The sequence below is a fragment of the Oryza glaberrima genome, chromosome 3, assembly GCF_000147395.1.
Source record: "Oryza glaberrima chromosome 3, OglaRS2, whole genome shotgun sequence".
Lineage (NCBI taxonomy): Eukaryota > Viridiplantae > Streptophyta > Magnoliopsida > Poales > Poaceae > Oryza > Oryza glaberrima.
Window position 1 is genome coordinate 2,286,917 of NC_068328.1, and position 26,099 is coordinate 2,313,015.

General features: G+C 43.6%; 4 protein-coding genes and 1 long non-coding RNA gene across 6 annotated transcripts; 2 read left to right on the top strand and 3 right to left on the bottom strand.

The window, feature by feature from the left end:
• Positions 1–448: 448 nt before the first annotated feature.
• On the top strand, positions 449–3,269 carry LOC127766045 (subtilisin-like protease SBT1.2). The gene has a single exon (XM_052291053.1). The coding sequence runs from the start codon at positions 719–721 to the stop codon at positions 3,068–3,070; it is 2,352 nt and encodes a 783-aa protein (XP_052147013.1). The 5' UTR covers positions 449–718; the 3' UTR covers positions 3,071–3,269.
• A 6,592-nt stretch (positions 3,270–9,861) lies between these two features.
• Positions 9,862–13,638, bottom strand: LOC127767904 (cysteine--tRNA ligase CPS1, chloroplastic/mitochondrial-like). 2 transcript variants are annotated; one of them, XM_052293386.1, is made up of 10 exons: positions 13,318–13,629; positions 12,779–12,842; positions 12,106–12,267; positions 11,601–11,771; positions 11,239–11,520; positions 11,023–11,148; positions 10,704–10,907; positions 10,420–10,602; positions 10,071–10,314; positions 9,862–9,978 (listed from the first exon to the last, which is right to left on the bottom strand). In XM_052293386.1, exons 1-9 carry the CDS (start codon positions 13,497–13,499, stop codon positions 10,102–10,104), a joined length of 1,587 nt encoding a protein of 528 aa, XP_052149346.1. In that variant the 5' UTR covers positions 13,500–13,629; the 3' UTR covers positions 9,862–9,978; positions 10,071–10,101. The 2 variants fall into 2 exon arrangements, with proteins under 2 accessions (XP_052149346.1, XP_052149347.1); XM_052293387.1 differs by having other exon boundaries at positions 9,862–10,314; positions 13,318–13,638.
• Positions 13,639–14,263: 625 nt separating this feature from the next.
• LOC127768526 (chaperonin CPN60-1, mitochondrial-like) lies at positions 14,264–19,849 on the bottom strand. Its single transcript, XM_052294120.1, has 18 exons — positions 19,662–19,849; positions 19,535–19,559; positions 19,197–19,328; positions 18,524–18,683; positions 18,095–18,270; positions 17,890–17,985; positions 17,321–17,425; positions 17,158–17,244; positions 16,969–17,058; positions 16,810–16,890; positions 16,654–16,722; positions 15,999–16,076; positions 15,808–15,903; positions 15,415–15,514; positions 15,215–15,318; positions 15,036–15,141; positions 14,880–14,958; positions 14,264–14,572 (listed from the first exon to the last, which is right to left on the bottom strand). Exons 1-18 carry the CDS (start codon positions 19,697–19,699, stop codon positions 14,461–14,463), a joined length of 1,734 nt encoding a protein of 577 aa, XP_052150080.1. The 5' UTR covers positions 19,700–19,849; the 3' UTR covers positions 14,264–14,460.
• Positions 19,850–20,156: 307 nt separating this feature from the next.
• LOC127764975 (uncharacterized) lies at positions 20,157–21,588 on the bottom strand. Its single transcript, XR_008016062.1, has 3 exons — positions 21,453–21,588; positions 20,782–21,351; positions 20,157–20,581 (listed from the first exon to the last, which is right to left on the bottom strand). It is a non-coding gene; the product is annotated as an uncharacterized LOC127764975 (long non-coding RNA).
• A 217-nt stretch (positions 21,589–21,805) lies between these two features.
• Positions 21,806–25,392, top strand: LOC127764976 (PHD finger protein ING1). The gene is made up of 7 exons (XM_052289754.1): positions 21,806–22,024; positions 22,998–23,069; positions 23,680–23,867; positions 24,307–24,367; positions 24,470–24,647; positions 24,730–24,862; positions 24,973–25,392. The coding sequence occupies exons 1-7, from the start codon at positions 21,997–21,999 to the stop codon at positions 25,081–25,083; spliced, it is 771 nt and encodes a 256-aa protein (XP_052145714.1). The 5' UTR covers positions 21,806–21,996; the 3' UTR covers positions 25,084–25,392.
• Positions 25,393–26,099: the final 707 nt, after the last annotated feature.

The window sequence follows — 26,099 nt, forward strand, 5'->3', positions numbered from 1 at the left end:
GCTCCGTCTTGCAGACAAGGATTTTCTACACCTAGTTGTCATGGCACCTATCATTTACATGCGACTTAAATAATTATAGAAAAAATTGAAAAAAAAAATTAGTAACATCGTTTGTGATGATACAAGTCTATACACAAATATGCATGACTAAATTTGATCTACAACTAGAGAAACAAAAATAATAAAGTCAGACAGTGAATAGTACCCGTACAATGCAGATAAAATTTGTTATTTTTGTTTCTTCATATATCGATCAAATTTACACTTGCATGTTTGCATAGTGTCTTATATTATTATGGCCTATCTTATCAAATTTTATGAAATTTTTATACAACTATTTAAATTACATGCATAGTGCTATGGTACCTATGTGTAGAAAATACAATCTGCACGTCTCCGTCGCCTCTCCATGGGTGTCTCTGCCTACGTCTCTCTCTACCCGTGCCTGTGTAGTTATGGAACTCAGAGCTCAGCTCAGCCTCAGTCTCTCAGAGGAGTAGCCAATTTACTCGGTGCAGTATATCTCCCGTGTGACGGCGCGCTCTCTCGGGGCTCCTCCTCACGAGACCTCCCTCCCCGTCTCAAATTCTCATCGTGCTTCAAATACCATTCACCAACTCTGCATTTGTTCATCTCCCATCCATTGGCCATTGCAATTTGCAAGCTAGAGCGAAGAAATCGCGAGCATAATTTGCTTGTTAATTAGGTTCTTGAAGCAATGGGTTTCAGGTTGTTCTTCGTCTTCTTCCACCTCTTGTTCTTCTGCCTGTTTCCAGTTCTTGGCTCTGCTGGAGCAGAGAATCTGCAGAGCTACATTGTGCAGCTGCATCCGCATGAAGCTACCGCTTCCAGCGGCGACGCCGGCGAGGCGGTGTTCGCGTCGAAGATGCACTGGCATCTCTCGTTTCTTGAGAAGTCCGTGGCATGGGAGCGGGAGAAGCGGCCGTCGTCGCGCCTCCTGTATTCTTACCGCACCGTGTTCGATGGCTTCGCGGCGCAGCTCACGGAGGAGGAGGCGGCGGCGCTGCGGGAGCTGCCGGGCGTCGCGTCGGTGCGGGCCGACCGCCGGGTTGAGCTGCACACGACGTACTCGTACAGGTTCTTGGGGCTCGACTTCTGTCCGACCGGCGCGTGGGCGCGGTCCGGGTACGGCGGCGGCACGATCATCGGCGTGCTCGACACCGGCGTGTGGCCGGAGAATCCCAGCTTCGATGACCGCGGGATGCCGCCGGTGCCGGCGCGGTGGCAGGGCGTGTGCCAGGGAGGTGAGCATTTCAACGCCACCAACTGCAACCGGAAGCTCATCGGCGCGCGGTTCTACTCCAAGGGCCACCGCGCCAACTACCCGACCAACCCGTCGGACGCCGTGTCGCTGATGGAGTACGTGTCGCCGCGGGACGCGCACGGGCACGGGACGCACACGGCGTCGACGGCCGCCGGCGCGGCCGTGGCCGGCGCCAGCGTCCTGGGCGTCGGGGCCGGCGACGCGCGCGGCGTGGCCCCGGCCGCGCACGTCGCGGCCTACAAGGTGTGCTGGTTCAACGGGTGCTACAGCTCCGACATCCTCGCGGGGATGGACGACGCCGTGCGCGACGGCGTCGACGTGCTGTCCCTCTCCCTCGGCGGCTTCCCCATCCCGCTCTTCGAGGACAGCATCGCCATCGGCAGCTTCCGTGCCACGACGCGTGGCGTCTCCGTCGTGTGCGCCGCCGGGAACAATGGGCCATCTCCGAGCTCCGTCGCCAACGAGGCGCCATGGGTGATCACCGTCGGCGCCGGCACGCTGGACCGGCGATTCCCGGCCTATGTCCGGCTCGGGAACGGCCGGATCCTGTACGGCGAGTCCATGTTCCCCGGGAAAGTCGATTTGAAAAATGGCGGGAAGGAGCTCGAGCTGGTGTACGCCGCCAGTGGGACCCGGGAAGAGATGTACTGCATCAAGGGGGCCCTGTCTGCCGCCACTGTCGCCGGAAAGATGGTCGTGTGTGACCGTGGCATCACCGGCAGGGCTGACAAAGGCGAGGCAGTAAAACAAGCAGGCGGCGCCGCCATGATTCTCGCGAATTCCGAGATAAACCAGGAAGAGGACTCCGTCGATGTCCATGTCCTGCCGTCGACGCTCATCGGCTACAGGGAGGCCGTCGAGCTCAAGAACTACGTCAGCTCCACGCGGCGGCCGGTGGCGAGGATAGTGTTCGGCGGGACGCGGATTGGGCGGGCACGCGCGCCGGCGGTGGCGCTGTTCTCCGCGCGCGGGCCGAGCCTGACGAACCCGTCGGTGCTCAAGCCCGACGTGGTCGCCCCCGGCGTGAACATCATCGCCGCGTGGCCCGGCAACCTGGGACCGTCGGGGCTGGAGGGCGACGCCCGGCGGTCCGACTTCACGGTGCTCTCGGGGACATCAATGGCGTGCCCGCACGTGAGCGGCATCGCGGCGCTCATCAGGTCGGCGCACCCGTCGTGGAGCCCGGCGATGGTGCGGTCCGCGATCATGACGACCGCCGACGTGACGGACCGGCAGGGCAAGCCGATCATGGACGGGAACGGCGGCAAGGCCGACGCGTACGCCATGGGCGCCGGGCACGTGAACCCGGCGAGGGCCGTCGACCCGGGCCTCGTCTACGACATCGACCCGGCCGACTACGTCACCCACCTCTGCAACCTCGGGTACACCCACATGGAGATCTTCAAGATCACCCACGCTGGCGTCAACTGCACCGCCGTGCTGGAGCGGAACGCCGGCTTCAGCCTCAACTACCCATCCATATCGGTGGCGTTCAAGACGAACACCACGTCGGCGGTGCTCCAGAGGACGGTCACCAACGTCGGCACGCCGAATTCGACGTACACCGCGCAGGTCGCCGCGCCGCACGGCGTCAGGGTCAGGGTGTCGCCGGCGACGCTGACGTTCTCGGAGTTCGGCGAGAAGAAGAGCTTCCGGGTGGCCGTCGCCGCGCCGTCGCCGGCGCCGCGCGACAACGCGGAGGGGTACCTGGTGTGGAAGCAGAGCGGCGAGCAGGGGAAGCGCAGGGTGAGGAGCCCCATTGCCGTGACATGGGTGGTCGAGTAGCCATTAGTGACACACCATTAGCAGAAAAGCTAGTTTAAATTGAAGCATAAAGAAAAGGGAGATCTTGTCCCTGAATTAGTCGAACGCTGTTGCTAGATTGATCGCGAACTGCAGACTTGCAGTAGCTGAATTTGCCATGTCTGAATTTGGAGGCACTGCTCAAGTGTAACACACGAGATTCCATTTTAGATGAATCTTTTTCCGTCCTGTACCGTTCTTCCTGTCGTCCTTTTTAATGATCGACGCAAAAGCGAGCTGAATGCTGCTGCTGCAGTGCAACATGCTGGTGAGTGATAACTACTGATCATCGTGGCTGTTCCTGTACGTTTCATGAGAGCATGAGACATCGAACACGGACACGGTGAAGGTACAGTTGTCGAGTTCCGGCCCAAAATGAATAATACGGCCCGGCCCACTAAAGTTTATCTTTTTCGTTAATGGGCCGAGCTGGATTTTATCCTAGAAATTATCTTTAGTGGAAGTGTCTCACTGTGTGCTAGTGTAAGCATCAATAAGTACTGACGGTGTAGCAATATCACTTCTGTCACTTCATGCTCTTGCAAGGATTTAATCCGATGGTATACTAAACACTGTATGGTTCACTTAATGGTGTAAAATAACACACAGTCAGGCTCAAGCAGATTAATATCTGCACAACTTGCTGTTAATGTTAGGTTGCCCTGATCTAGTTGAGATTAGGTACCAATAGTTGCGACCTAATTTCCGGTCTTCTCTGAAACTATTCTAAAGATTGTGTGTGCTTTGAATCGTCAACCTACTACTAGCACGACTGACGAAGTGGCGAGAGCCAACCATGGCGACTTTTCTTGCTCGGCTTTCTTTTCACCTTTCCTATGCTCTCACGAGTTAAAAAATGGAGGAGCAAATCGGATAACGATTCAGCGAGTGGAGAAGACATCCAACTATCCAATGCTTTCATCAATCGTCGTCGTCGTCGCATCGTCGATCCATCGGTGTCATCGTCCACAGGGCAGCAAAAAACCCTGTGGTTTCTTGTGAATCTGACACGAAGCTGTGTGTGACACAGGCTGAAACTGTGAGCATGGCCTACATCGGAATTCTGAAGCGATGACAGGACAGTATGATACTGAAATTTAAGTAGGTTTAGCTCGGTAATGACGGCGACTTCCAACTGATGGTGGCATGCATTGAGCTAACATGCTCTTTGAATCTGTGGTTCATCTTAGCTGAAGCAGGATTCAGGCTCCATTAATCTATGTCTTTTGAAAAAAGAAAAGAAATCTTGCTGGAAACAGGTATCCTTAAAGAGAGATATGACATGGTTGATGATGCTTTTTGTTAGTACCAAGTAATCAGTTTTTTTAAGGTACTTAGCTGTCTCGTGCAACTGAAAGAAAGGAAAAAAATTCAGAGAAACAGTGGTAGCAACAAACAACACCCAGTTGATCTGTCAGCTAAGGAGAGTTCAGAGTTTCAGATTTTAGAACAAGATGACTCTTGGTGCAGTCGAAAGGGAAAAGGGAGAGCGGTGCGCTGACTCCCACAAATCGCGTAATACTTTGCCCTTTGATCCTCGCATGTCCCGGAGGCCCAAAGTGCTGCTGCTTTAGATCATTTGTTTCTGCACTAAAGAAAAAAAGAGGAGATTTGAAGCTGACAAAGTTACTACTTGCACACATGGCACACATGTAAATGTAATCACAACGTAAAAGCTCTAAGGAAAAATCTCTAAAGAATCTCTCCTACAGAAAATGTGATATTTCTTAGATAATGAAAATGGTTTACATATCCGGTCTTTGCCGACAAGCACACAACCAATTTGTTTAAGAGATTTTTTTTTTTGAAAAATGAGTGATGGGACAAGTTCCCAACTCCTCTAAGAAGATTATCATCAAAATTAAAACTTGAAAGTTAAGACAAATCATATAGATTTTAGCAAGTAATTTTGTTGGTGCTACATCATCTAAAACGGTACAAAAGATCCATGGCTACCAATTTTAAAAGTACAGTACTACTTCACACAGTATTCCGCTCCTCCTGTGATTATTAGATAACCATACATAATTTCAAGATCATACTATACTGTATATTAATTTCTTGTCTCTCAAACAAAGTCAGATCTGCTTTTGAAATTCTGCATGGTTGTATAATATCGCCTTCAACTTTTACATTCTGCTGCATGCATGATGCCATGGATCTCCAAGAGAACACTACTTGGAATCCGGAAGAGATCAGAAATGGACCCTACATAGGCAGATATGCTGAAAGAATCGCTTCAAAGAGATATGCAAAAAGAGAAAAACTTTGATTACCAAATGCTATTAACGACAGGGATTGTTCATTTTGTTCTTTCCAGCTATAGTAATCCACCAGCGCACCCGGTTTCATCAGTTGGATCGACTTTTCCGCGGTAGAAATACCATGCTACCCAGCTTAGCTTATAAGCATTTTTAGTTTTCTATTTATTAAGTTCTACACCCTCCGTTTCTAAATGTTTGACACCGTTGACTTTTTAAGCACATGTTTGACCGTTTATCTTATTCAAAAAATTCTGTGAAATATGTAAAACTATATATATACATGAAAGTATATTTAACAATGAATCAAATGATAGGAAAATAATTAATAATTACTTAGTTTTTTTTAATATGATGAATGGTCAAACATGTTTAAAAAAGTTAATTACGTTAAATATTTAGAACGAAGGAAGTGCTTGATAGCTTCACTAAAATATTCTGAATTTCCCTTTCTTAGTAGTGATCCACCAGCTTTGGCACACAATTCCGCCAGCTAGTATTTCTGCTATGTATCCCGATGACCGGGGAATATGAATCTGCATTTCTGCTTTAGCATTATCATTGCATCGATTCTTTGTTGGACTTGTGATTCTTTCCAAAGATAATATAATCCTTCTTTAGTAAGTGTAACACACCGCCTCAGCCCACAAAGTCCCTGCTTATCTTTTAAATCTGCCTGTTGCAGTAAACTAAACATGTTAGCTATGCTTTAGAATAGCATTTCCATGCCACAAATAACAAGTGCCTTTACAGTGAGATTCTGCACTTCTTGTAATAATGCACAAAGACCGTTCTTTGTCTCGAATTTTTATTAGGATTTTGAAACCATTTGCAGGTATACTTCTTCATGATGTTTTGGCTCATCAACGTGTTTGCTATGCAAGTTTAAAACTAAGCTGATGCTAATATAATTCTGTATTTTGTGACAACCTTTTCTTGTCAAATGTGGATGTCCACTGGAGACAATGTTGTATGATTGTATCATGAAGGCGATTTGAAGCTACTGTTCATTTTTATATGAATAGCTCACGGTCTGATTTCCCATCTATTCTTGGTCCCCATTATCTAAAAAAATGTTCTTGTTCACCATGTGAAACATCTTTTATCTCCGTACCAAATGATTCTTCAGTCACTGTTCTACGTAACGTACATCATACTTTATGGTTCGATCAGCCGATCACTATTGCTGCATAGTTGGCACTTGGCAGTTCATGCTCTGAACTTCTGAAGAGAGAAAGCTGCCACTAAAAATTTATCAGCACAATCTACATTTCTACCACTGCTGGAAAGGAAATGAACAACGGCTACTAATAAAAACCTGTACCATCTTTGATTCTGATGTGCAGTAACGTGGCAACGGTTGATACTAAAAGTACATTTTTTTTATGGTTCAACTCATTGGCGACCAAATTCAGACACGATCTACTACAATATTGCTACTGGTGGTAGTGTTGAACCTAATTAATTAGCACCTAACAAGGTCGTGACAGGACGTACATTTGAAGTTTACTACGGGGCACAACACTCATAGGCTAAGCACAGCCTGTTGTCCGTTGTTTTAGCTATTCCATTTCAAGTAGTGGATGGCACTAACCATATTTAAACTAAACACTGTTTGGTTACTTTTGGGTGCAAGATTTAGTCCGTGTGATACCCAGTTAAGGCATAAAATTTGACTAATTCAAGTCGTTTGCAATGTTTTATCTGATTGAAAGCCACTGTATACCTTCTTGATAGAACATATCCCATTATCTCAAAAAAAAAGTGTATGCCTATAAAACTCAAGAATATCATCATTTGTTAAGTTGTACTTTCATTATCTAAAAAGGGAACATCAGCACAGTTTTGATATTGGATATATGACTTCATGTTGACAAAAAAAATATATTGGTGAATACTGAATACTTGGTCCAGTAACAGTGCAATGTTTATGACCCTTAAATTCTAGCAGCGAGGTGCAATAACCCTCACTTGCTCCTCTCCTTTCCCTTCATTTTCTTTCATGAAAAAGATGCGGCCATCACTTGTGAGGGAGACAGACACCTGACTAGCTGAGAAGAAAAAGATCAAGAAACCCAACCCCTCCTTGCTGCTGCAACTCGTGCTATATCATCATCTCTGAAGCCTCCGCAGAGTCAGAGATAGCTCTATCAATGGCACTGCCGTCGTCGTCTCCGACGACGGCGACGTTGGATAGTTGCAAAGATCATCGTCGGTTTCGGAGGCTGTCATGGATGGAGGCTAGCACTTCAGAGGAGGCAGATGATGCAGTGCTGCTGCTGCACGAGAAGAGCAAGAGCTGATGGATTTTGTTGGAGCTGTGTAGGCAAGTCTGATGCTTGGCTGATTTTCTCATACCGTGTTCTTGAGAGAGGCAATCCTTTTCCCTTTCAATTCTCTACCTATTAATTTCGCGGTTCAGGTTTGTTGTTCATTTGTGATTCTGTGCTGTTCGATTGTTTTTGTTCTATATACTTCTGTAAAGATCATTTGATGGTATTGGTCTATGAATAATCGATCTGTGATTGGGTGCATGAGAGATGCTGTGAGGAAAGTGGGTTTGTTACTTTGTTTAGAGGTTGTAAAAAAGGGGAAGTGAGAGTGACGCGCGAGAGAAACTCAATCATGCACAAGCGATGATTTGTGCACATCTGAATGACTGAGTTGGCGCATCCTCGTGTGCTCCGGCGAGTCTACTCCCTCCGTATCACAATAAAAATCATTCTAGTATTTATATAGGTCTAGATTCATTAACATCAATATAAATGTAGAAAATGCTAGAGTAACTTACATTGTGAAACGGAGGAAGTAGTATCCTTCTTGCGTTTAGTTTAGTACTTGTGCATCCGGAAAGCGGAACGCCCCTCCTCTCCCTGACCTTATGTTTGCCTCTGCATATCAAACTTATACTCTTCTATCAAGATCTTTTTATTAGAGCCAGCAATCAGTTATGGCATGCACCGAAATTTCTTTCATGGCTCGATATAAACACTTCATGCAACGTTCCTACTCGAATTATGGAAACTGTGCCCGGTCCCATCACTTGATATAACTTAGCCAGAGATATAAACCATTTCTATTATAAAAAAAAATGGAAACAGTGTCAGTGTAATGCGCTGATCTTTTGGAAGACTGTGTTCTGATACTGCACCTGCGCTTTGTAATGTGTTCTTTTTACGCAATTTATAAAGTGTTTAAATAACTGTAAAACTGCTCATGAAAAACATGCATGTGTGTGAGGCAGGCATACCATGAAATCGAAATGCAGAGAATTTCTGATACTCCCTCCGTCCCTAAATATAATCTCTCCATTTCTAAATATAAAAGATTTTAGTTAGATGTGACACATCCTAATGCAATAAATATGGACATGAAACATATCTAACTAAAATCGTACTATTTAGGAACGGAGGGATAGTAAATAGACCTAGGATGACAAGAAGGGGGCGAGGGCGAGGTAGGTAATAAGGCTATATGACTTTGCATGAGTAGTACTTGAGGCGATTCAAGATAAATTGATGAGGAAGTGGTATCTCCTTAGGATCAGGTCCACTATATTCGTTTTGTCTTCTAGTTCTAAAGTAGGGAATTCCGTTAATAACCGACGTTTTGATTCTTTAGAACAACTTTTCCGGAGAACCGGTAAAAACTTCTGCCACAAAAGAGCCCCTCCTTGGGCGGATTTCTCCTTTTTGCTCCTCAGCCTAGGGGGTATTAGCAACCGTTCCTGAGATCGGCGCCGCCGACCGACCAATGCTGCAAGTCTGCAACACTGCGTTGTTGTTGTAGGCGAAACAAATCCACAATGATGGCGCACACCAACTGAGTTGAAATCCACAACGAGCGGTACGACGGCGCGGGTCCGTGCTGTGCTGCGGTGCGATCTGATGCCCCGGTTTTTGCCCTTGGCTTCTTCACGTGAGCCATCGCCGTCAGCCACCCAGTCGGCGCACATGGAGACGGCCCGTGCCCGCGGCTGCCGCGCCGCATGGCCCCCGCGCGAGCCGCGCGCGTGATCCACGCATGGCGCCTGGCAGCGCAAGGTTAAGCTAGAACGGATCAAGCATCCGACGCCCGGCGGCCGGCGGCTCGGCCAACCTCGCCGATGCCGCGCCGGCCGGAGCACTCGTTTGGAGAAGATAGGAGAAGAAATCTTATCATTTTTGTACTCACGCTTCTCGAAACTGTCTGATTTTTTAACTCTTCTATTTGAATGTGTTATTTTTATAATTTTTCAAGTTTAAAATAGTTAAATATACTTAATTAGTCATACGCTAATGATTCATTTTTGCACGCCTTCTCGATCTTCAACCTTCCCCTCTCAAACCGTCAGTCACTGGAACAAGTGTTCGCTGTGCGAACTATAGACATGCTTGAAGTGACAATGGAGAATCTGCAGCAGATCATCTGTTCACCGGATTGACTGTCTTGAGTTGTTCCAGTCTTGAAAGGGATTTAAATAGACAGGTCATGTCACGCACTTGCAGGAGCAAGCAACAAACAAAAGCGGAATATTCAAATCCAAAGCATAACATCCAACAAGGGAGTCCTCGAGTATATCAGTATATGGGGTTTTGCTTCTTACACCACGAGAAACGCAAGTTTCAGTTGGCCAGTGAACTTAAACCCCTACAAAATTACAAAAAAAAAATGTTGATCTGCATCAATTTACACCAATTCAGCAGATGTGCTTGGGTAAATTTTCCAGTTTGTACCATCACCTGTTAACCAAAGCACAAATCAATCATGTGACTATTCAGACTCTGGCTCGCATGGTCTCCATACTGTACCAGTAGGTTCATCCATGAGGGCTATGCCTTTGCTGCCTAGCTGTTTCCTGATTTGGTCAGACACATCAAACTGCTTGTTTTTCCTTGCAGCAGTTCTCTGCTCAATTTGCTCCTGCAACAGTTCTTCAGTCAACCCTGCTCTCTTCAAAGCTTTATCCTTAAGTTGCTTCAGTGCCTATGGAATTCAATTTGTCAATATCCATGTAATCACCACAAGAGAAAAAGCATCCATGTAATCACCACAAGAGAAAAAGCATGACTAGAGTATGGTTTTAGGTACCTCTGCCAAGGAAGAAGGTGGCATCAGACCAAGGATAGATATTTTATTTTTAATTTCTGTCTCAAGTGCAAACATAGCTTGAATATATTCTTCTGGTTGTTTCTGTGCCTGCTGCTGCTTTTGCTTCTGCTGCTTCTGCTGTTGTTGTTTCTTCTTTTGCTGCTCTAGCTTCTGTTGCAACTTCTGAAAGTGGCAACACAGTAGATGAGCCACAAGCAAATGAAGGATAGTGCAACAAGTAAGAACCAACAAATGAAGAAGCAAAATCAGAAGAATTAGCATGCCTTAAAATCATTCAAATTGCTGTTAATTGCCTTCAGCAAGTCAGTGAAGCCATCCAGAACATCTGTTGTTCTAAGATCATCCGCCATAGATTCCAAGAATTCTGAATGGTGCTTGTTAACCATATCTTGTTCCTCAACAGGGACCAGGACAGAGATATTCTCTCCACGATATTGAGACAACACTTCCTCACAGTCATATAAAGTCTGCACAGAATTTATTTTAAGCGAAGAAAGAAAAGAAGATAATTTAATACCCAAAAATCCTCATAATAACTGATTGGGTATTAACTTAGTGACTAATATTAGGCAAACCCAACACCTGATATATGTAGTAGACACGATCAGATGCTATCTCAAGTGCTTTGTCAGAGTGATTCACATCTCCTCTGTAATGTGTGCGCATCAGGAAAAACCTCAAAGCCATGGGATGGTACAGATCAATAATCTGAAAGAGAACAGCTGTCAAATAACCTAAAAGTATATGCAAATCAACAACAAAATTAATTGAAGAAACAGCAAGGAATTCACCCCTTACATCTCGGATTGTGAAGAAATTTTTATCTGACTTTGACATTTTCTGATCATCCTTGTTAACAAACCCATTGTGCATCCAACATTTGACCTCACTTTCTGGATAAGCTGCCCGGCTCTGAGCAAGCTCATTCTCATGATGAGGAAATATCAGATCTTTCCCTCCACCATGGATATCAAACACATGTCCTAAATAATGAGCACTCATTGCACTGCATTCAATATGCCATCCTGGTCTACCACGGCCCCATGGGCTATCCCAGAAAGGTTCGCCTTCCTTAGCAGCCTGAATACAATAATACAGAAAAGATAAGCAGAAAGTAACAATGTGCAAGAGATCTATGAATATCATAACATCAAAATTACCTTCCACAGCGCAAAGTCTGCAGGGTTCCGCTTTCTTGTATCGACAGCAACCCGCGAACCAGCAAGATTATGATCTAACTTCCTTCCAGATAAACTGAGATACTCAGGGAAAGTATCAACTGAAAAGTAAACATCTCCTTCCATAGCATAGGCTTTCCCATTCTCCATTATCTGCCCAAAATATACACAAGGTGGAAACAAATAGCTTTGTCAGAAACAAATAGCTTGTCAGAAACAAATAGCTTGTGAAATAGGAGTACAAGATGAAAGGGATATTGGAATATTATCAATTTTGTAGGTTAAATGTTATACACAGTAAGTCATGCATCGTTGATCAAGCTTAGAGAGAATGAACAACAGTAAATATGTGAGTTTGTGTTCAAATAAGGCAATGTGGTTTGGCTCTAATTTGATCTGTCATCTGTGCAATAACAGGTAAACATGATATTCTAGCAAGTTAGTATGTAGCTGGATTTGTATTATATGCAGCATTAGTTCAAAATACCTTGGTTATCAACTCTATAATATGTTCAATGTGATCCGTCACACGTGGCTCACAAGTTGGGGGTAAGCACTGGAGCTGAGCCATATCGAGAAGGAATTCATTAATAAACCGGCTACTCAAGCTAGTTACAGTTTCACCAGCTTCATTTGCTCGTTTGATAATCTGCAAAATCAGAAGATATTGTCAAATCACCGCATCACTAAAAAAGAAAGGGAAAGAAGTGTATCAGACATCAGTAACAAAATTCAGAATGAGAGTAAATTTTGAGAAAGATAGAACATACCACATATGTCATATATCTTGATTCAAAGTGTTGCCATGAATAGAAAATATAAAATAACAGAACCATGCAAGTGCTAATAGCCAGTCCTGTATTTGTGGTTCAATTTCCAAACCTGGTTTCTGCTCTATGTATCAAGTGCTAAAAGCCAGCCAGTATTTGTTGTTCAATTTCCAGACCTGGTTTCTGCTCTATGCATCATGCATCCATGACAATGACAAGTTGCCAAGGGTGAGGGCAACTAAGGAACTGGCAATAGCAAGCAATTGATAACTAGTTCAATCATAAAAAGATAGCTTCTACATAACTCATTCAATATACGAAGGACAATGTTCCTTCCATTTTGTCAACTACTGATGCATACCACGAGAAATGGTGGAGACAAATAATTACCTTGTCATCAATATCAGTGAAGTTGCGCACATATTCGACCTCGTACCCCAAGAATTTAAGATACCTATATGAAATAGAAAACAATTTTAGGACAAAGTAATTTACCAAAATGTTAGTAAGAGTAAGCATCTCACATTATGCCTTATAAGCTCAGAACTAGCATTATCAAGAGTTTGATCTATTGTATACGCCAGCGAACATGCATATAGATTCCATAGTAACCACAGGAACCAAATGTAGTCAGCAGACAAGCATATCACAAACCATATTACCATAATGGTTGGCTGATATTCCTAGATCACTTTCCAATTGCGACCACCACAGATCCAATAATCCTACAACTAACAAACCAACGGGCTGCTACTTACTGAATTAAAATCCTCTTCCTTGCACAGTCATAAAGTAATAAATTCCGCATTTCTAAGCGGAAATTCCACCATTTTAGACGCATCGAGTTGTATGTTTACAATAACCGATCCCTAAAGTAGAATTAAGCATCTTGGCAGCCGTTGGAGCGCCAGATCGGGGAAGTGTGTTACCTGTAGAGGACGTCGAAGGCGACGTAGGCGCGGGCGTGGCCGATGTGGCTGAAGTCGTAGGGCGTGACGCCGCACACATACATGCGGACCTTCCCCTCCACAAGCGGCTCGAAGAGCTCCTTCTTCTTCGTCATCGAGTTGAAGAGCTCCAGCTGCGGCGTCGGCTTCGCGCTCTCCGCCATCGTGAGAGCGGAGGGGGAGAGTGAGAGGGCTGGACGCCGACGAGCTAACCCTAGAACTGGCGGCGGCGGCGGGGGCAGAAGCAACAGCCACAGCAGGGGTAGAACTTGAGAAGCGATGGGAATTTTTGGGTTGAACCCCTCACTATCTTTTAATTTGGGGGGTTGTCGGCCCCATTGTATGGCTTAGAGTATTAACGAGAAGTAATTTTTACGGTACGGAGGAGTATCCGACTATCTGCTTCGTTCCATTGCAATAAGAACCCTGTACTTCAGTGTATTTCTAATGATCATTCTTTGCTCATAGATTCTTCTACGAGAGAGCTCAACTTAACTCCGCTTCTATTTTTGGTGGAGTTAAAATTGTTTGGGTGAGCAACTCCAAGAGAGTTAGAGCGGGAGCTGTGCCCTAATACTTCTTCCGTCCAAAAATATAATAGATTTTAAAATATAATATTATAATTATGAGGATAAAATTGATTATATTATGGTACTTTCGTATCTTAATTTTGATGTGCCCTTTTGGCCGGCGAGATATCAGAACACAAGAATTTTGCAAAACAATAGTTCAATTGCTATATAAATCCGGAAAAATTGCCACAGTAGCTTCATTCTTTGCTTTGAGTTAGAAGTGGCTGAAAGTTAAGATTAAACTAATTCTAAACGGACCAGTCACAGGGAACTCGCACATTTATCGTAGTACTGTTCTTGGATTGCTCGAGCAAAAGCGAAAATAGGCAAACCCAGAGCAAATCACAAAATCCAACTTGCACCACCTATATAGAAGGATTTTATGCATCCCAAATTCCAAAGTTCAATTCTACTACTTCAAGTTACAATTCTCTTGCAGCAGAATCAAAATCTGACAGCCACCTCATCAGTTAAAGATGTCCGCACCGCAAAAATAATCTAATCTAGTGAATAAATTTATCACACAATAACTTTGCATGAGCCGGAGAGTAAGCTAGAAACCCATCCCGCCCATGCCACCCATTGCGGGTGCTGCGGCTGCTGCCTCCTCTTCCTTGGGGATCTCAACAATAATAGATTCTGTGGTAGTCATTAGAGAGGACACACTGCAATAGAGAACAGACAGTAAAAATGTTGTCTCATACAGGAAAAGCTGGAGTTGCACATCATCAGAGTATTGAAAGAACTAAAATCATAACATAATAGGCTTCGGAAGCTACGACTTTAATGTTCATTCTACAATGACAAAGCTGATATTTCCACAATGCAGACCAAGCCACAGGAAATTTGAAGGAAGAAAAGTTTTGGTTCAGATACTTCAGCTGCATTTTCACTATCGATATTTGTGTGGCATGTTACTCCCTAGAGAGGGGAGTGATGTTGATGTATAAGAATGAATATTAGGAAGAGTACCTTGCAGCATCCACCAGAGCTGTTCTGATAACTTTTAGTGGGTCAATGATACCAGACTTCACCATGTCAACGTATTCACCTGGGTTAGCAAAACAGGATTTAGATAGATCCTAGTAACCCACAGAGCACAAGAATGGATGAACTCTGTGACACTACCTTTAGCAGCATCATAACCTAGATCAGTATTATCCTGTTCCAAAAGCTTGCCAATAATGACAGATCCTTCTACACCCGCATTCGAAGCAATTGTGTGCACTGGGGTCTGCAGCATTATCCAGCCATTAGATGGAGCAAGCAAGAGAGGAACAATTGAAAACAAAATGGGATTTGTAAACCTTCAAAGCATTTTGAATGATCTGGACACCAATCTTTTGGTCAAAGTTCGCAGTCTGCAATTTATCCAGATCTTTTGATGCATACAGAAGGGCAACTCCACCACCTACGTAAATTAGAATCAGATATGATGCTCTGCAATGGTGATATGCTGCTAATAGTAAACTGCAGAAAATAAAATAGCAGCGATGACATACAGTACCTGGTACAATACCCTCCTCTACAGCAGCTTTGGTAGCATTTAGTGCATCAGTCACTCTATCCTTCTTCTCACCAACCTCCGCTTCACTAGCTCCACCAATCTAAAGGAAAGATCCAATTTTTTTTCAAAAAAAAAAAAACCCATTCTCACAACTCAGGACAGTCACTAGAATCAGTAATAGTAATAGAATGTTCCGCCACTTTTCTTGTCATCAATACATAACCTAAATACGAAGCAATTACCAAAGACTTCTACTTCAATCTCCCGGTTTACACATTTAACTAAATATTGAAAATTAATAAATAGACTGCAATTTCAGATTAGCAAGACTTCCACTGACACAACATTGGCATTCTAGAATAACAAATTTCAAGTACAGATAATAAGGTTCACCTTTAGAACAGCAACACCACCAGAAAGCTTTGCTAACCGCTCCTGAAGCTTCTCTTTATCATAGTCAGAAGTGCTTAGCTCAATTGCAGATCTCAGCTGTTGGAAAAAGAATTTTACAGAGGTGTCACCATTAGAAAAATTTAGTGAGACACACGTGGCTTCATGTAAAAGTAAACTGGCATAGAATGAACCTGCTCAGCTCTCTCTTCAATGGCCTTCTTATCTCCAGCTCCATCAAGGATGACTGTGTCATCCTTAGATACTGTAACCTGTATTTTGTACACTCGTGTTACAGTTCTTTTAAGTTAAGAAGACTAACGCAACACGCAACCAACTAAGCACATATTTAAGGTGATGCTTGTAATTGAGCCACCAGCCCCAAAAAATTTTTTTTTTTAGTTTTTAGACTTGTTTATGTTTTAATTTTATTAATAGACCTTTCAAAAAAATATTTCCGAAAACTGAACCTTTTGGCCACGGGCTGGTGTGGCAGCAGTGGTGGCGTGACAAGAGGCTGGTGTGGCAGGGCAGCACTGCCACGCCAGCTACGTGTGGCGTGATAGAGTTATTTGGCCACGCCAGGCGGGCTGGCGTGGCCAAAAGGTTCAGATTTGGAAATACTTTTGGGAATGGTCTATTAATAAAATTAAAACATAAAAAAGTCTAAAAAAAAAAATCCCCCAAAAACCTACCAGTTTATAAACTTGGGTTCAAATGTTCAATCAACTTTAAGCAGATTAAAAAAGATTGACACGTACACTTTATAACACCATTTGTTTTTTTATACATTTCTAGTGCCAGATGATTATATTTTGTAGTGATTCATCAATAGACAAATTATTTTACCTTCTTGCAAGTCCCCAGCATCTGAGGCTCAAAATTCTCAAGGTTCATTCCAAGTTCTTCAGTTATGACCTAGTTCAATAGAAGGTGCAAAATTCAGCAAACTGGATATGATGATTCAAAAATGTGAAATGGGCAAAGGAAAAAAGATTGGCTTACTTCTCCCCCAGTAAGGATAGCGAGGTCCTGTAAGTTGGCTTTCCTGCTCTCCCCAAACCCAGGAGCTTTGACTGCACAAACCTGCATTTTCACACACAATGAGACCAAATAATATATTAACAACGGGGGTCACAAAGAAAAAGGAGGGACAGTACCAACCTTAATGCCTGCACGAAGCTTGTTAATAATCAGAGTACCCAATGCTTCACTTTCTACATCCTCTGCAACAATAAGCAGAGGCCTTTGCTTCTGTTTTAGCAGAAATTATGGGCCATCAGATTGCATAGAATATTAGATTGCAAAATGAGGTCATAACAACAAAATATCAGCTACACTAATAAAAAATACCTTCAGAGCTAACTCCAACACTTTCACCACAGCATGAAGGTTGGACACTTTCTTGTCATGTATCAAGATCAGTGGGTCGTCTAGTTCCTGTAACAGATGAAATATATTACAACCAAGATAATTTCTGTTAAAGAAGTATATTAACATCAGCAGAAATACTTACACATTTCTGGTTCTTTTGGTTGGTAATGAAGTAAGGAGAGATATAACCTCTGTCAAGTTTCATGCCTTCTACAACTTCAAGCTCATTGTAGAGGGTGTTACCATCCTATCAAATATTTCATGAATCTTAGATCAAAATATCATGGCATCCATACATAGCTTGATAGAGCTTGCTAAAAGACTTAAGAGTATTCCATTAGATGCCCGGAGGAGACAACAAAATATAGCAAGTATTCCATCACAGCTAGTCATGCTAGAAACTAGCCGCCAGAAGGAATAGGAATTCCTCATGGTGTATAGACAACACAAATATAACATGAGTGAACGACTAAAGAAACAGGTGCTGTATGAACCAAAAAAGACAAGTTTCTCGATATGTAAAACTAAAAGGAAAAAAACATGTGTAATAGCAATATGGCATAACACCCAGTGTAGAAGTGCTAATTCATAGCTATGACAGATTTAAACTTCAGCCAATTCTTTTTAAGATGAAAATAGGTGGTCAATATGTATAATTGATGGGATAACTGTGCTGCAAAAATGCCAAGTTGTCCAGAGTGTTTGACTCACCGTAATAGTGATGACTCCCTCTTTGCCAACCTTCTCCATAGCTTTTGCAATGAGCTCACCAATTTCCCTTTCCCCATTAGCTGATATAGTACCAACCTATAAAAGAGAATAATGAATATATAAAGCATGGAGTGTCTTAGAGAGAACTGAGAAGAGAGGAAAAAACATGACACAGCTTTCTAACTCATTGCAGATCAGCAGTTACCTGTGCTATTTCCTCTGATGTGCTAATCATTCTGGCCATGCCTTTTAAATTTGTCACTACTTCATCAACAGCCATCGAGATACCACGTCTCAAATCCATCGCATTCATTCCAGCTGCTACAGACTTGCATCCCTCAGCGAATATAGCTTTTGTAAGAACAGTAGCACATGTTGTCCCTGAAAAATGTGTGAAAATCAGCATCTGCTTAAATGGAACCAATAGCATATACCATAATTCATTCCTCGTAGTCAATGTTCTCTGCAAAGCATCATCAGCAAAGCAATAGAATTAAGGAAAATATTAATATGATTAATCAAGACAGCATGAGGGTGACTTAGATTAATTCCAATCCATCATCAAACCTAATACAAGTCCAGAAAAGAAGATTGATGGGCAATATATGAGCATATGAGAAGAGTTAAGCCATACCATCCCCAGCAGTGTCGTTAGTCGCATTAGCAACCTGCTTCACAAGGCTTGCACCAACATTCTTAACCCTGTTACTGAATTCAATGCTCTTGGCAACAGTAACTCCATCCTTTGTAACTTTAGGAGCACCAAAGCTTTGCTCAATAACAACAGTGCGCCCCTGCAACATAGTTATATTGAGCTCAACACTGTTTGCATGATAACTCCCAAAATGTACTGTTAAAGATCCATAAAAAACTAAAAAAGCAATCTCACATAAAAAAAATTCTATAACCCGCTATAAGGGGACTACAATAATCATCAAATTTTAGTCCAATCAATTATCAGATATCTGAGTACAACGGTTACGAAATATGAAATTACTAGTTTTAATTATTATTATTTTACTGCTACAAGCAACAACAGTTATGCCTCCATACATGCCCTTCATCATTTTCACTGTCACAGCCTATATATGATGTTCTATACATGCCACAAGGCCCACAACATTACACCTTTTTAATAATCTAATGCATGTGGTTATGTTGTGGTCCGTATATGCACAAGCAATTGCAACAAAGAAGCATGCATCTCGCCCAAACCTAATATCAATTATACATGCACAATCTCCACTGCAATCAGACTCTCAAACCATGAAATCAAACCTGCTCGAAGACAGGACCAGAGTTTATACCTTAGGACCCATTGTCACTTTGACCGCATCAGCCAACTCCTCAACACCCCTCAACATCAAGGCCCGGGCCTCGACACCAAACTTGATGTCCTTGGCAGCATAGTTTCTATGCAAGGCGAGCCTACTCCCAATCTGCTCAGCACCCAAACGAAAAGCAAGCACGCAGATTACCATATAAGTTCAATCAGAAATTAAATCCAAACCACACAAGTGTGTATGGAAATAAGAGTGCCCAATCCATCACAATGCTAGAATCTAGATTAGCACTCCAATCAGCAATAGAGTAGGAGCAAACAGCTCCACGCTAACGCATCACTTTCCAACCGAACCCCGCTCACCTGACGAGCGCTGCTCCCGGCTTGACTGCACAAAGCAAAACACACAATTTAGCGACATGATTAACACAAAACCCCAGTGCGGCAGTGGAGATTGGAGAGCGAGCGCCGCATGGATCGGCTAACTCACCGGGCCTTGGAGGCGAGGCTGGCCGCCGCGCGGTACATGGCAAGAGAGTAAGGAAAGGCTTCGAGCGCTCGGCTGGGTTCGGAGGCGGCTACCCGGAGACCGGCGGGGAGAGAGCTACTTGTGGAGGGGGAAAGAAACGCGAGGAAGAGGGAGAGGCGGGCGGGTGGGGTTTCTAGAAGGATCCATCCAACCTGACCGGGGGGTTTAGGGTTTATAGTAGTAGGCAATGGGCCGGGTTGTGCGGCCCATGTATCCAGCCAGTGTCACGGCCTAGTAACACTCATGGGCCTGTCTGAGAAATGGGCTTTGTTTAGCATACCATAGCCTGTTAGTACCTGTTTTTTTTTAATATATGACGTCATTGACATATAAGACCATTTGTTTATTCAATATTTTTAAATATAAAATAATTAAGTCATGCTTAAAAAACATTTGATGAAAAATTAAGTCAAACTAAAATAAGTGATAGTTACATAGATGTGATGAATAAAACTAATGGTCAAACATATCTCAAAAAGTAAACAACGTTATATATCAAAATACGGAGGGAGAGTACTATTCAAAGCTGCTAGTGGTTTGTGCAGATGCAGTGAGTAGAGGTTTAACTAATTATTGTGCAGCTTCAGGACAACTGGTCTACTTTATGGATACCATACATCTTCATCAACAGTAGCATCTTCATCAACAGCGTGATTGCTCCCAATAACCTCAACATCCGTAGCCTTGTATTGCCCTCTATAGCATCCTTAATCGGTCGGTGAATCGGATTGCTCTGCGTATCCTCTATTCTACCAAGCTGCATTTCTTTCATGGGCTTGCTGCTAGGTTTGAACCCAGCGGTAGTGAATCCCCGCTTACCCAGCTTATTCTCACTTTCAACTCCGAAATAGCGTTGCATACTCCAGGGTCCAAAATCGAATCTATCACACAAAGACCAAAAAAGGCTAATATTTACATCCAGCTCAAATAATATATAAGTATAACTATGACCTTTGAGGAGAAGATGTAAGAATATTAACTCCAAAGCTCGTCCCGATCCAGATAAAATATTCACCCCCAAGACGCATGGTTCTCAGGATACAATTTCGGGAATAAGAAACGAAAGGAGACAAGAACAGACCGGGAAAATGGACTCTGAAGTGCTGATGATGCCATGATGAATGGAGCAGCTCGTCATGATGGAGGCGGAGTAGCGCAGATGAAGAAGCCGACGGCAGGACGTTGACAGAGTTGTCCAAGGATCGAGCGTGAGAAGCCTTGCATCTGCATCGCCTCGCTAGCCTCTTCGGAATTGGTTGCAGATTGGCGGCGGTATCTTCTGTCCGTTAGAGCAAATTTAATAGCATAGCCCACTACTAGCTACAATTCATTTATAGCCAATTCATACAATATTTGCTTACTATACTTTAATATATGGTCCTACCTGTCATACACACATTGTGTATTGGAGTCTATACTACGGCTGGCTACATATCGGTAGTCCGCTGCTCTTATCTCTCATCTTTTATCTCATTAAAATATGTTTACAGCCGGCTAATAGTATACTATTTTACCTGCTCTTAGAATGCTAATAAATTAGGCGATTAGCTCTCCAATCCGGGCACAGAACCAGAAAGGCGAAAGCCCCGCAATTAACGCATCATTTCCCAACCGAAACCTGCTCCTCTGACGAGCACTGCTCCAATCTCGACTGCACGAAGCAAAACACACATTTCAGTGGCACAATTAAAAGAAAGCCCCAATGCGTCGCTGCGCCATGGGAAGCAAGCGCGTGTGGATCGGTGAACTCACCGGGCTTGGGAGGCGACGCAGCCAGCCGCCAGGTACATGGTGAGATATATAAGGAAGGGCTCCGTGCTCCCCGGGTGGGTTCGGCGGCGACCCGGAGAACAGCGGTGAGAGCGCTACTTGCGGAGGGGGAAGAAACGCGAGGAAGGAGGAGCGAGCGGTTGGGTTTCTATATAGTTGAGGGACTCAAAATAGACCTTTTGTCCTTTCTAGAAGGATCCGTCCAGCTTGGATGAAATGGGCCGCCTTGTGGGGCCTCCACAAGGCCCACATAGCCATCGCCACTGTACTACTGTTGGCCCAGCTACCCTCATGAGTCCCCTTGCTAAAGTTGAAATTACCTAGCTCTTGGAGGGCTTATCTGCAAAGGGGATCTCTGGTCTCGCCGAACCGCAACCCAACCCAACCCAACCCAACCTGCGCCGTGCCGGCCGGCGAGAGGCTTCTCCCGCGGCCGCACCGCCGTGGCGCTGTCCGATCCCCTGTCCCAGCACCCTCGTCGCATGTCCAGGTCAGGGGGCGCAGCAACCCATCTCCGGTAAACGCCATGGGGTTCCTCGAGGACTTTCAAGCCAGTGAGTCTTTCTTCCTCCGCCACGAACCCTAGGGCACTCGCCTGCGTCATCTGCTTTCTTGTATCTTCACACGCGGAAATGGATGGTTCGAGATTTCTGGGCATGTCGCCGATTAGGCGTCCCAGGCTCTTCAAGAAATTGCTCCTTGATAAATTTCGTTGTTAGGTTCCGTTGTGCAGTGGGCCTTGTTACATGATAAAATCTTAAAATAGTATAATGACAGAATAGGACTAAGTGGTATGTAGGAGTAGGATTTTGCGTGCAGTTATACAACTTCAAATGAAGTGCTTGCTTTCTCATTTCTGTCTGATTGTACTTGAAAAACTAGTACTACAATCACTAGGGTTGTCTTCATTGAAATTATTGTATGTGCCTCAACACAATAAATTTTGTTTTTGTGCCATAGGCTAACGTGATAAAGCAGCATTAAACGCAAGTTTGCTGCTTGCTGCTTTTGGCAATGTTCGAAAAAGTGGTAAGCATTCGCGTGTGGTCGCCCACTTTGTAGCGCTTATACGGGCTATGTGACTGCTTAATGCTTATGTGGTACAAGGTTTGGCACCCATTCCTTGTATGTGGCCTTGTAGAGCTTTTCTTAGAAACTATCTTCCAGTATGCAATGACATGACACAAATTTAGATGATGTATATGAACTTGGTAGTTTTGGTCGAGGATATATGACATGGGCAGGTACCCTTGTTTTCTTACCATATTATCTTGCTTCTGATTTCCTATTGTTTCCTCTTTTACTTTTATACATTTATGTATCCTTGCACTTGTCGATAAACTGGGATTTACACATTATAGCTGGAGCATTGGAGATAGGAAAGTGTTTGTTATGCAAGTGAAAAAAATATGCTAGATTTCTTGCATTAAAATGTTCAAATCATTGTCATGTTATTCTGATTCAACCTGTTTCATGCTCAATTTTATGCACCATACGTTCATACATTGCCTCTTTGGTTACTCTTAGGTGTTGAAGCATTGCCAGCTATGCTGCAAAGGAACTATTCATTAATGCGGGAGCTAGATAAAAGCTTGCAAGGTATGCCGAGCTCTGTATGCTAGATTTTTTTTTTTACCTCCCAACTGAACCACTCTCTTCATATTCTCTTAATTGTGCATAACAAGCTAATCTAGGCAAATCTCAGATGCATCCCAGTCGATGTGTATGATATTATGCATTCAAATGATGATTTTATTTTGGTTATAATTTTGTAATACTGGAAGAATGCCCGCTGTTCTGCTTTCTTTCTGATTCCTGGTGTTCCTTTTAAAAAATAGAGTTATGCAACAATTAGTATTTTGTATTCTACCTGCACATCAGCAGAAAAATCCTGGTACTGGTAACATTTTAATGCTTGAACTTTTGGCTTAATACCTATCATCTTAACTCATTATTATTTATGATTCGCCTCCTGAAACACAGTAAATATCAGTAGTTATCTGGGCGTGCCAAAAAAATTAAATGCAGCTGTCTATTAGGCTTAACACATAATATTGTCCAAACTAGGGCATGCCGGTTATTTTTGTTGTTATAGTGAGTGTAAATGTGAAGCCAATTTTATTTTCCAAATGGAACATGCAAGTTATGTCAAACTAAGTTCTTCAGCTTTCTTCCTTGGTAATAAGTTCCCTTTTGTGCTTCTTATCAGGTGTGCAAACGGGAAATGAGCAGCGCTGTCAGCAAGAAATAGAAGACATTAAGCATGGACTTGAATCTGGAAGTATTACATATGACCCGGCAAAGCTTAAATTTTCTGATGAAGCAATCGAGGAGCAGAAGCATTGTGTTCGAATTGCTGATGAGAAGGTGGCTTTAGCCAGTCAGACTTATGACCTGGTAAAAGTGTCCTGGTTACTTAAATATTATGCATAATAAAACTCTATTGTGCCATGAGCTGATGAGCATACCATGTTCATTTTCTTTTTTTATTGGTAGGGGGAGAACACGAATAAGATTTATTTTGTACAATGTTCTCTCTTTTGGTTCCAAATCTTATATCGATTTGTGGCATTAAAATTGTCACCGTCAAACAGAAAGAAAACATGCTTCACTATCTTATACCTTCTGTATAAGTAAAACATGCATAGATGACATCTTAGCTGCACTAGTGCTTTAGAATCCAAGTAACAGAAAACAAAATTTTGATTAGATTTGTCAAGAAATTCACATTTATAGTTTCTTCTTGCTAGGTTCTGCTGTATATGCTTGCCACAAAAAGTTCCTAAATTGTGACTATGCGAGATTTTGATCTTGCTGATTTAGATACATGGTGCAGGTTGATGCTCATATCCAACAGCTAGATCAGTTTATGAGAAAACTTGAAGAACTTCGACAAGGTAAGGAAGGACGTTTATGTAACTGAGTGGTTTCTTTTTGATATTTTTTTCCTTTTGGATATTTATTCTTATTGCTTCTGTACCACGCAATTCGATGAACAGAAAAGGAGGCAGCTACAACTGCTGCTGCTGCTGCTGCGGCGGCGGCGGCGGCGGCTGCTAGTGTTGCTACAGGTACGCCTGTTGCTGCTACTGTAACAGCTAGCGCTGGTACTTCAACTGCTGACAATACTCCAAAAGGTGGAAGGTCTGGCGAAAGAGGCCGAGGGGGTCGAAAGAAGTATGTTCTGCATCTGAATTATGTCATTAACTAGTATGCCTGCCATATTTTCTCGCTGTGATGTGCAAACTCTCATTTGCAGGACTGCTAAGGTGCCCACTGAGCAACCAGCACCAGCCATAGATTTAGAACTGCCTGTGGATCCTAACGAACCAACATATTGCCTCTGCAACCAAGTCAGCTACGGAGAGATGGTCGCATGCGACAATAATGATGTACGTGTCACTTTTCTTCATTCACCTATCATTCCAGCTTAATGCATTCCGTTTGCATTCCCATGCTTTTGTATACTTTGTCATTGGGTGCCTTGCCATCTATTTGGCAGTGCAAGATCGAATGGTATCACTTTGGGTGCGTCGGCGTGAAAGAGCATCCGAAGGGGAAGTGGTATTGCCCAAGTTGCATTGGATTCCAAAAGAAGCGAAAAGGAAAGTGAAATGTGATCAACCCTTGATAGGAGGTAGCTTCTTGATGATAAGTGGTGATGGACGTGGGTAACAAAAACATAGTAGCTGGTACTGTGAAATACTGTTGTAGCTTCAGTGATGATGTACATGTTACCCCTATGTTACCGAGGAAATGCTGTAGGCGTCTTAGAGTTAGGGACCAGTCAATCATGAAGAGCAGTTGTGCCTGTATTGGTGTATCTTCATTGCCTTTTTTTGGTGGATGTGTAGGTTGTAATTGTAATCTATCCCTCCCATGTGGGCTTGATGCAATCTACACATAAATCTGTTTATAACTAGCCACAGAGTGAGGCCTAGTCTACTGCAGCTCCGCACCTTTACGGCTTTGCCGCTTTACACGCCGCATACGCGAAGATACAGCCAATGTTTTGGCTGTCACTTCAGCCTAATTCAGGTACTGGGACTTGGAAGTTGGAAGTATTTTCTCGCGTGCTTCCCCTGCTTTCACAAGCTTTTGTGAAGTTTGTAGGCTTGCCTAACTCGTCAGTAATAAGATTTCAGAGGTTTCATACAATGTACTATGACAGTTTGACCTTGACAACGAGCTTATACAAGTACTCGTATAGTCATATCGGGCTTGGCATCCAAAGCTCTGTTTTGGACCGGGCTAAGCAGAGGCAAGCAAAGGTCCAGGACCAGCACCAGTATGTACCATGTAGTACTATCACTATCAGCAAAGCCCAACCAGAACACAACCGTGCATTGACTCTGCAGAATTGCCTACACTGCCCTACTGCAGTGTTCATAGCACAGGCACGGCTAAGCCATGCTGTCCGACGGCTTAAGCACTGCAGGCAATGATGGCCCCCACCTTGGCTTCCAAAGCTCATGCATTTGCGTCTGCCATCTCTGTCTGGGGTAGATAGAGAGAGGGCCACCAAAAAGTGATCTCGCTACCAGTGACAGTGCGTGGGGCACTCTGTAAAAAAGATGGCCTCTTTGCATATGCCATCACAACACGGTAGACGACAGGAAAGCCCCAGTG

What these genes read in the sequence shown, in the direction of transcription:
- LOC127766045 (XM_052291053.1), top strand. Translation starts at nt 719, where the DNA reads ATGGGTTTCAGGTTGTTCTTCGTCTTCTTCCACCTCTTGTTCTTCTGC.
- LOC127767904 (XM_052293387.1), bottom strand. Translation starts at nt 13,499, where the DNA reads ATGGCGGAGAGCGCGAAGCCGACGCCGCAGCTGGAGCTCTTCAACTCG. An exon ending in GCCTTCGACGTCCTCTACAG is followed by an intron (nt 12,843 to 13,317) that starts GTAACACACTTC and finishes TATTTCATATAG; the next exon opens with GTATCTTAAATTCTTGGGGT. An exon ending in ATTTCTTCACAATCCGAGAT is followed by an intron (nt 11,149 to 11,238) that starts GTAAGGGGTGAA and finishes GTTCTCTTTCAG; the next exon opens with ATTATTGATCTGTACCATCC.
- LOC127768526 (XM_052294120.1), bottom strand. Translation starts at nt 19,699, where the DNA reads ATGTACCGCGCGGCGGCCAGCCTCGCCTCCAAGGCCCG. An exon ending in ACCAAAAGAACCAGAAATGT is followed by an intron (nt 17,245 to 17,320) that starts GTAAGTATTTCT and finishes CATCTGTTACAG; the next exon opens with GAACTAGACGACCCACTGAT. An exon ending in AGCTTCGTGCAGGCATTAAG is followed by an intron (nt 16,891 to 16,968) that starts GTTGGTACTGTC and finishes GTGAAAATGCAG; the next exon opens with GTTTGTGCAGTCAAAGCTCC.
- LOC127764976 (XM_052289754.1), top strand. Translation starts at nt 21,997, where the DNA reads ATGGGGTTCCTCGAGGACTTTCAAGCCA. An exon ending in CCAGTCAGACTTATGACCTG is followed by an intron (nt 23,868 to 24,306) that starts GTAAAAGTGTCC and finishes TACATGGTGCAG; the next exon opens with GTTGATGCTCATATCCAACA. An exon ending in TCGCATGCGACAATAATGAT is followed by an intron (nt 24,863 to 24,972) that starts GTACGTGTCACT and finishes TCTATTTGGCAG; the next exon opens with TGCAAGATCGAATGGTATCA.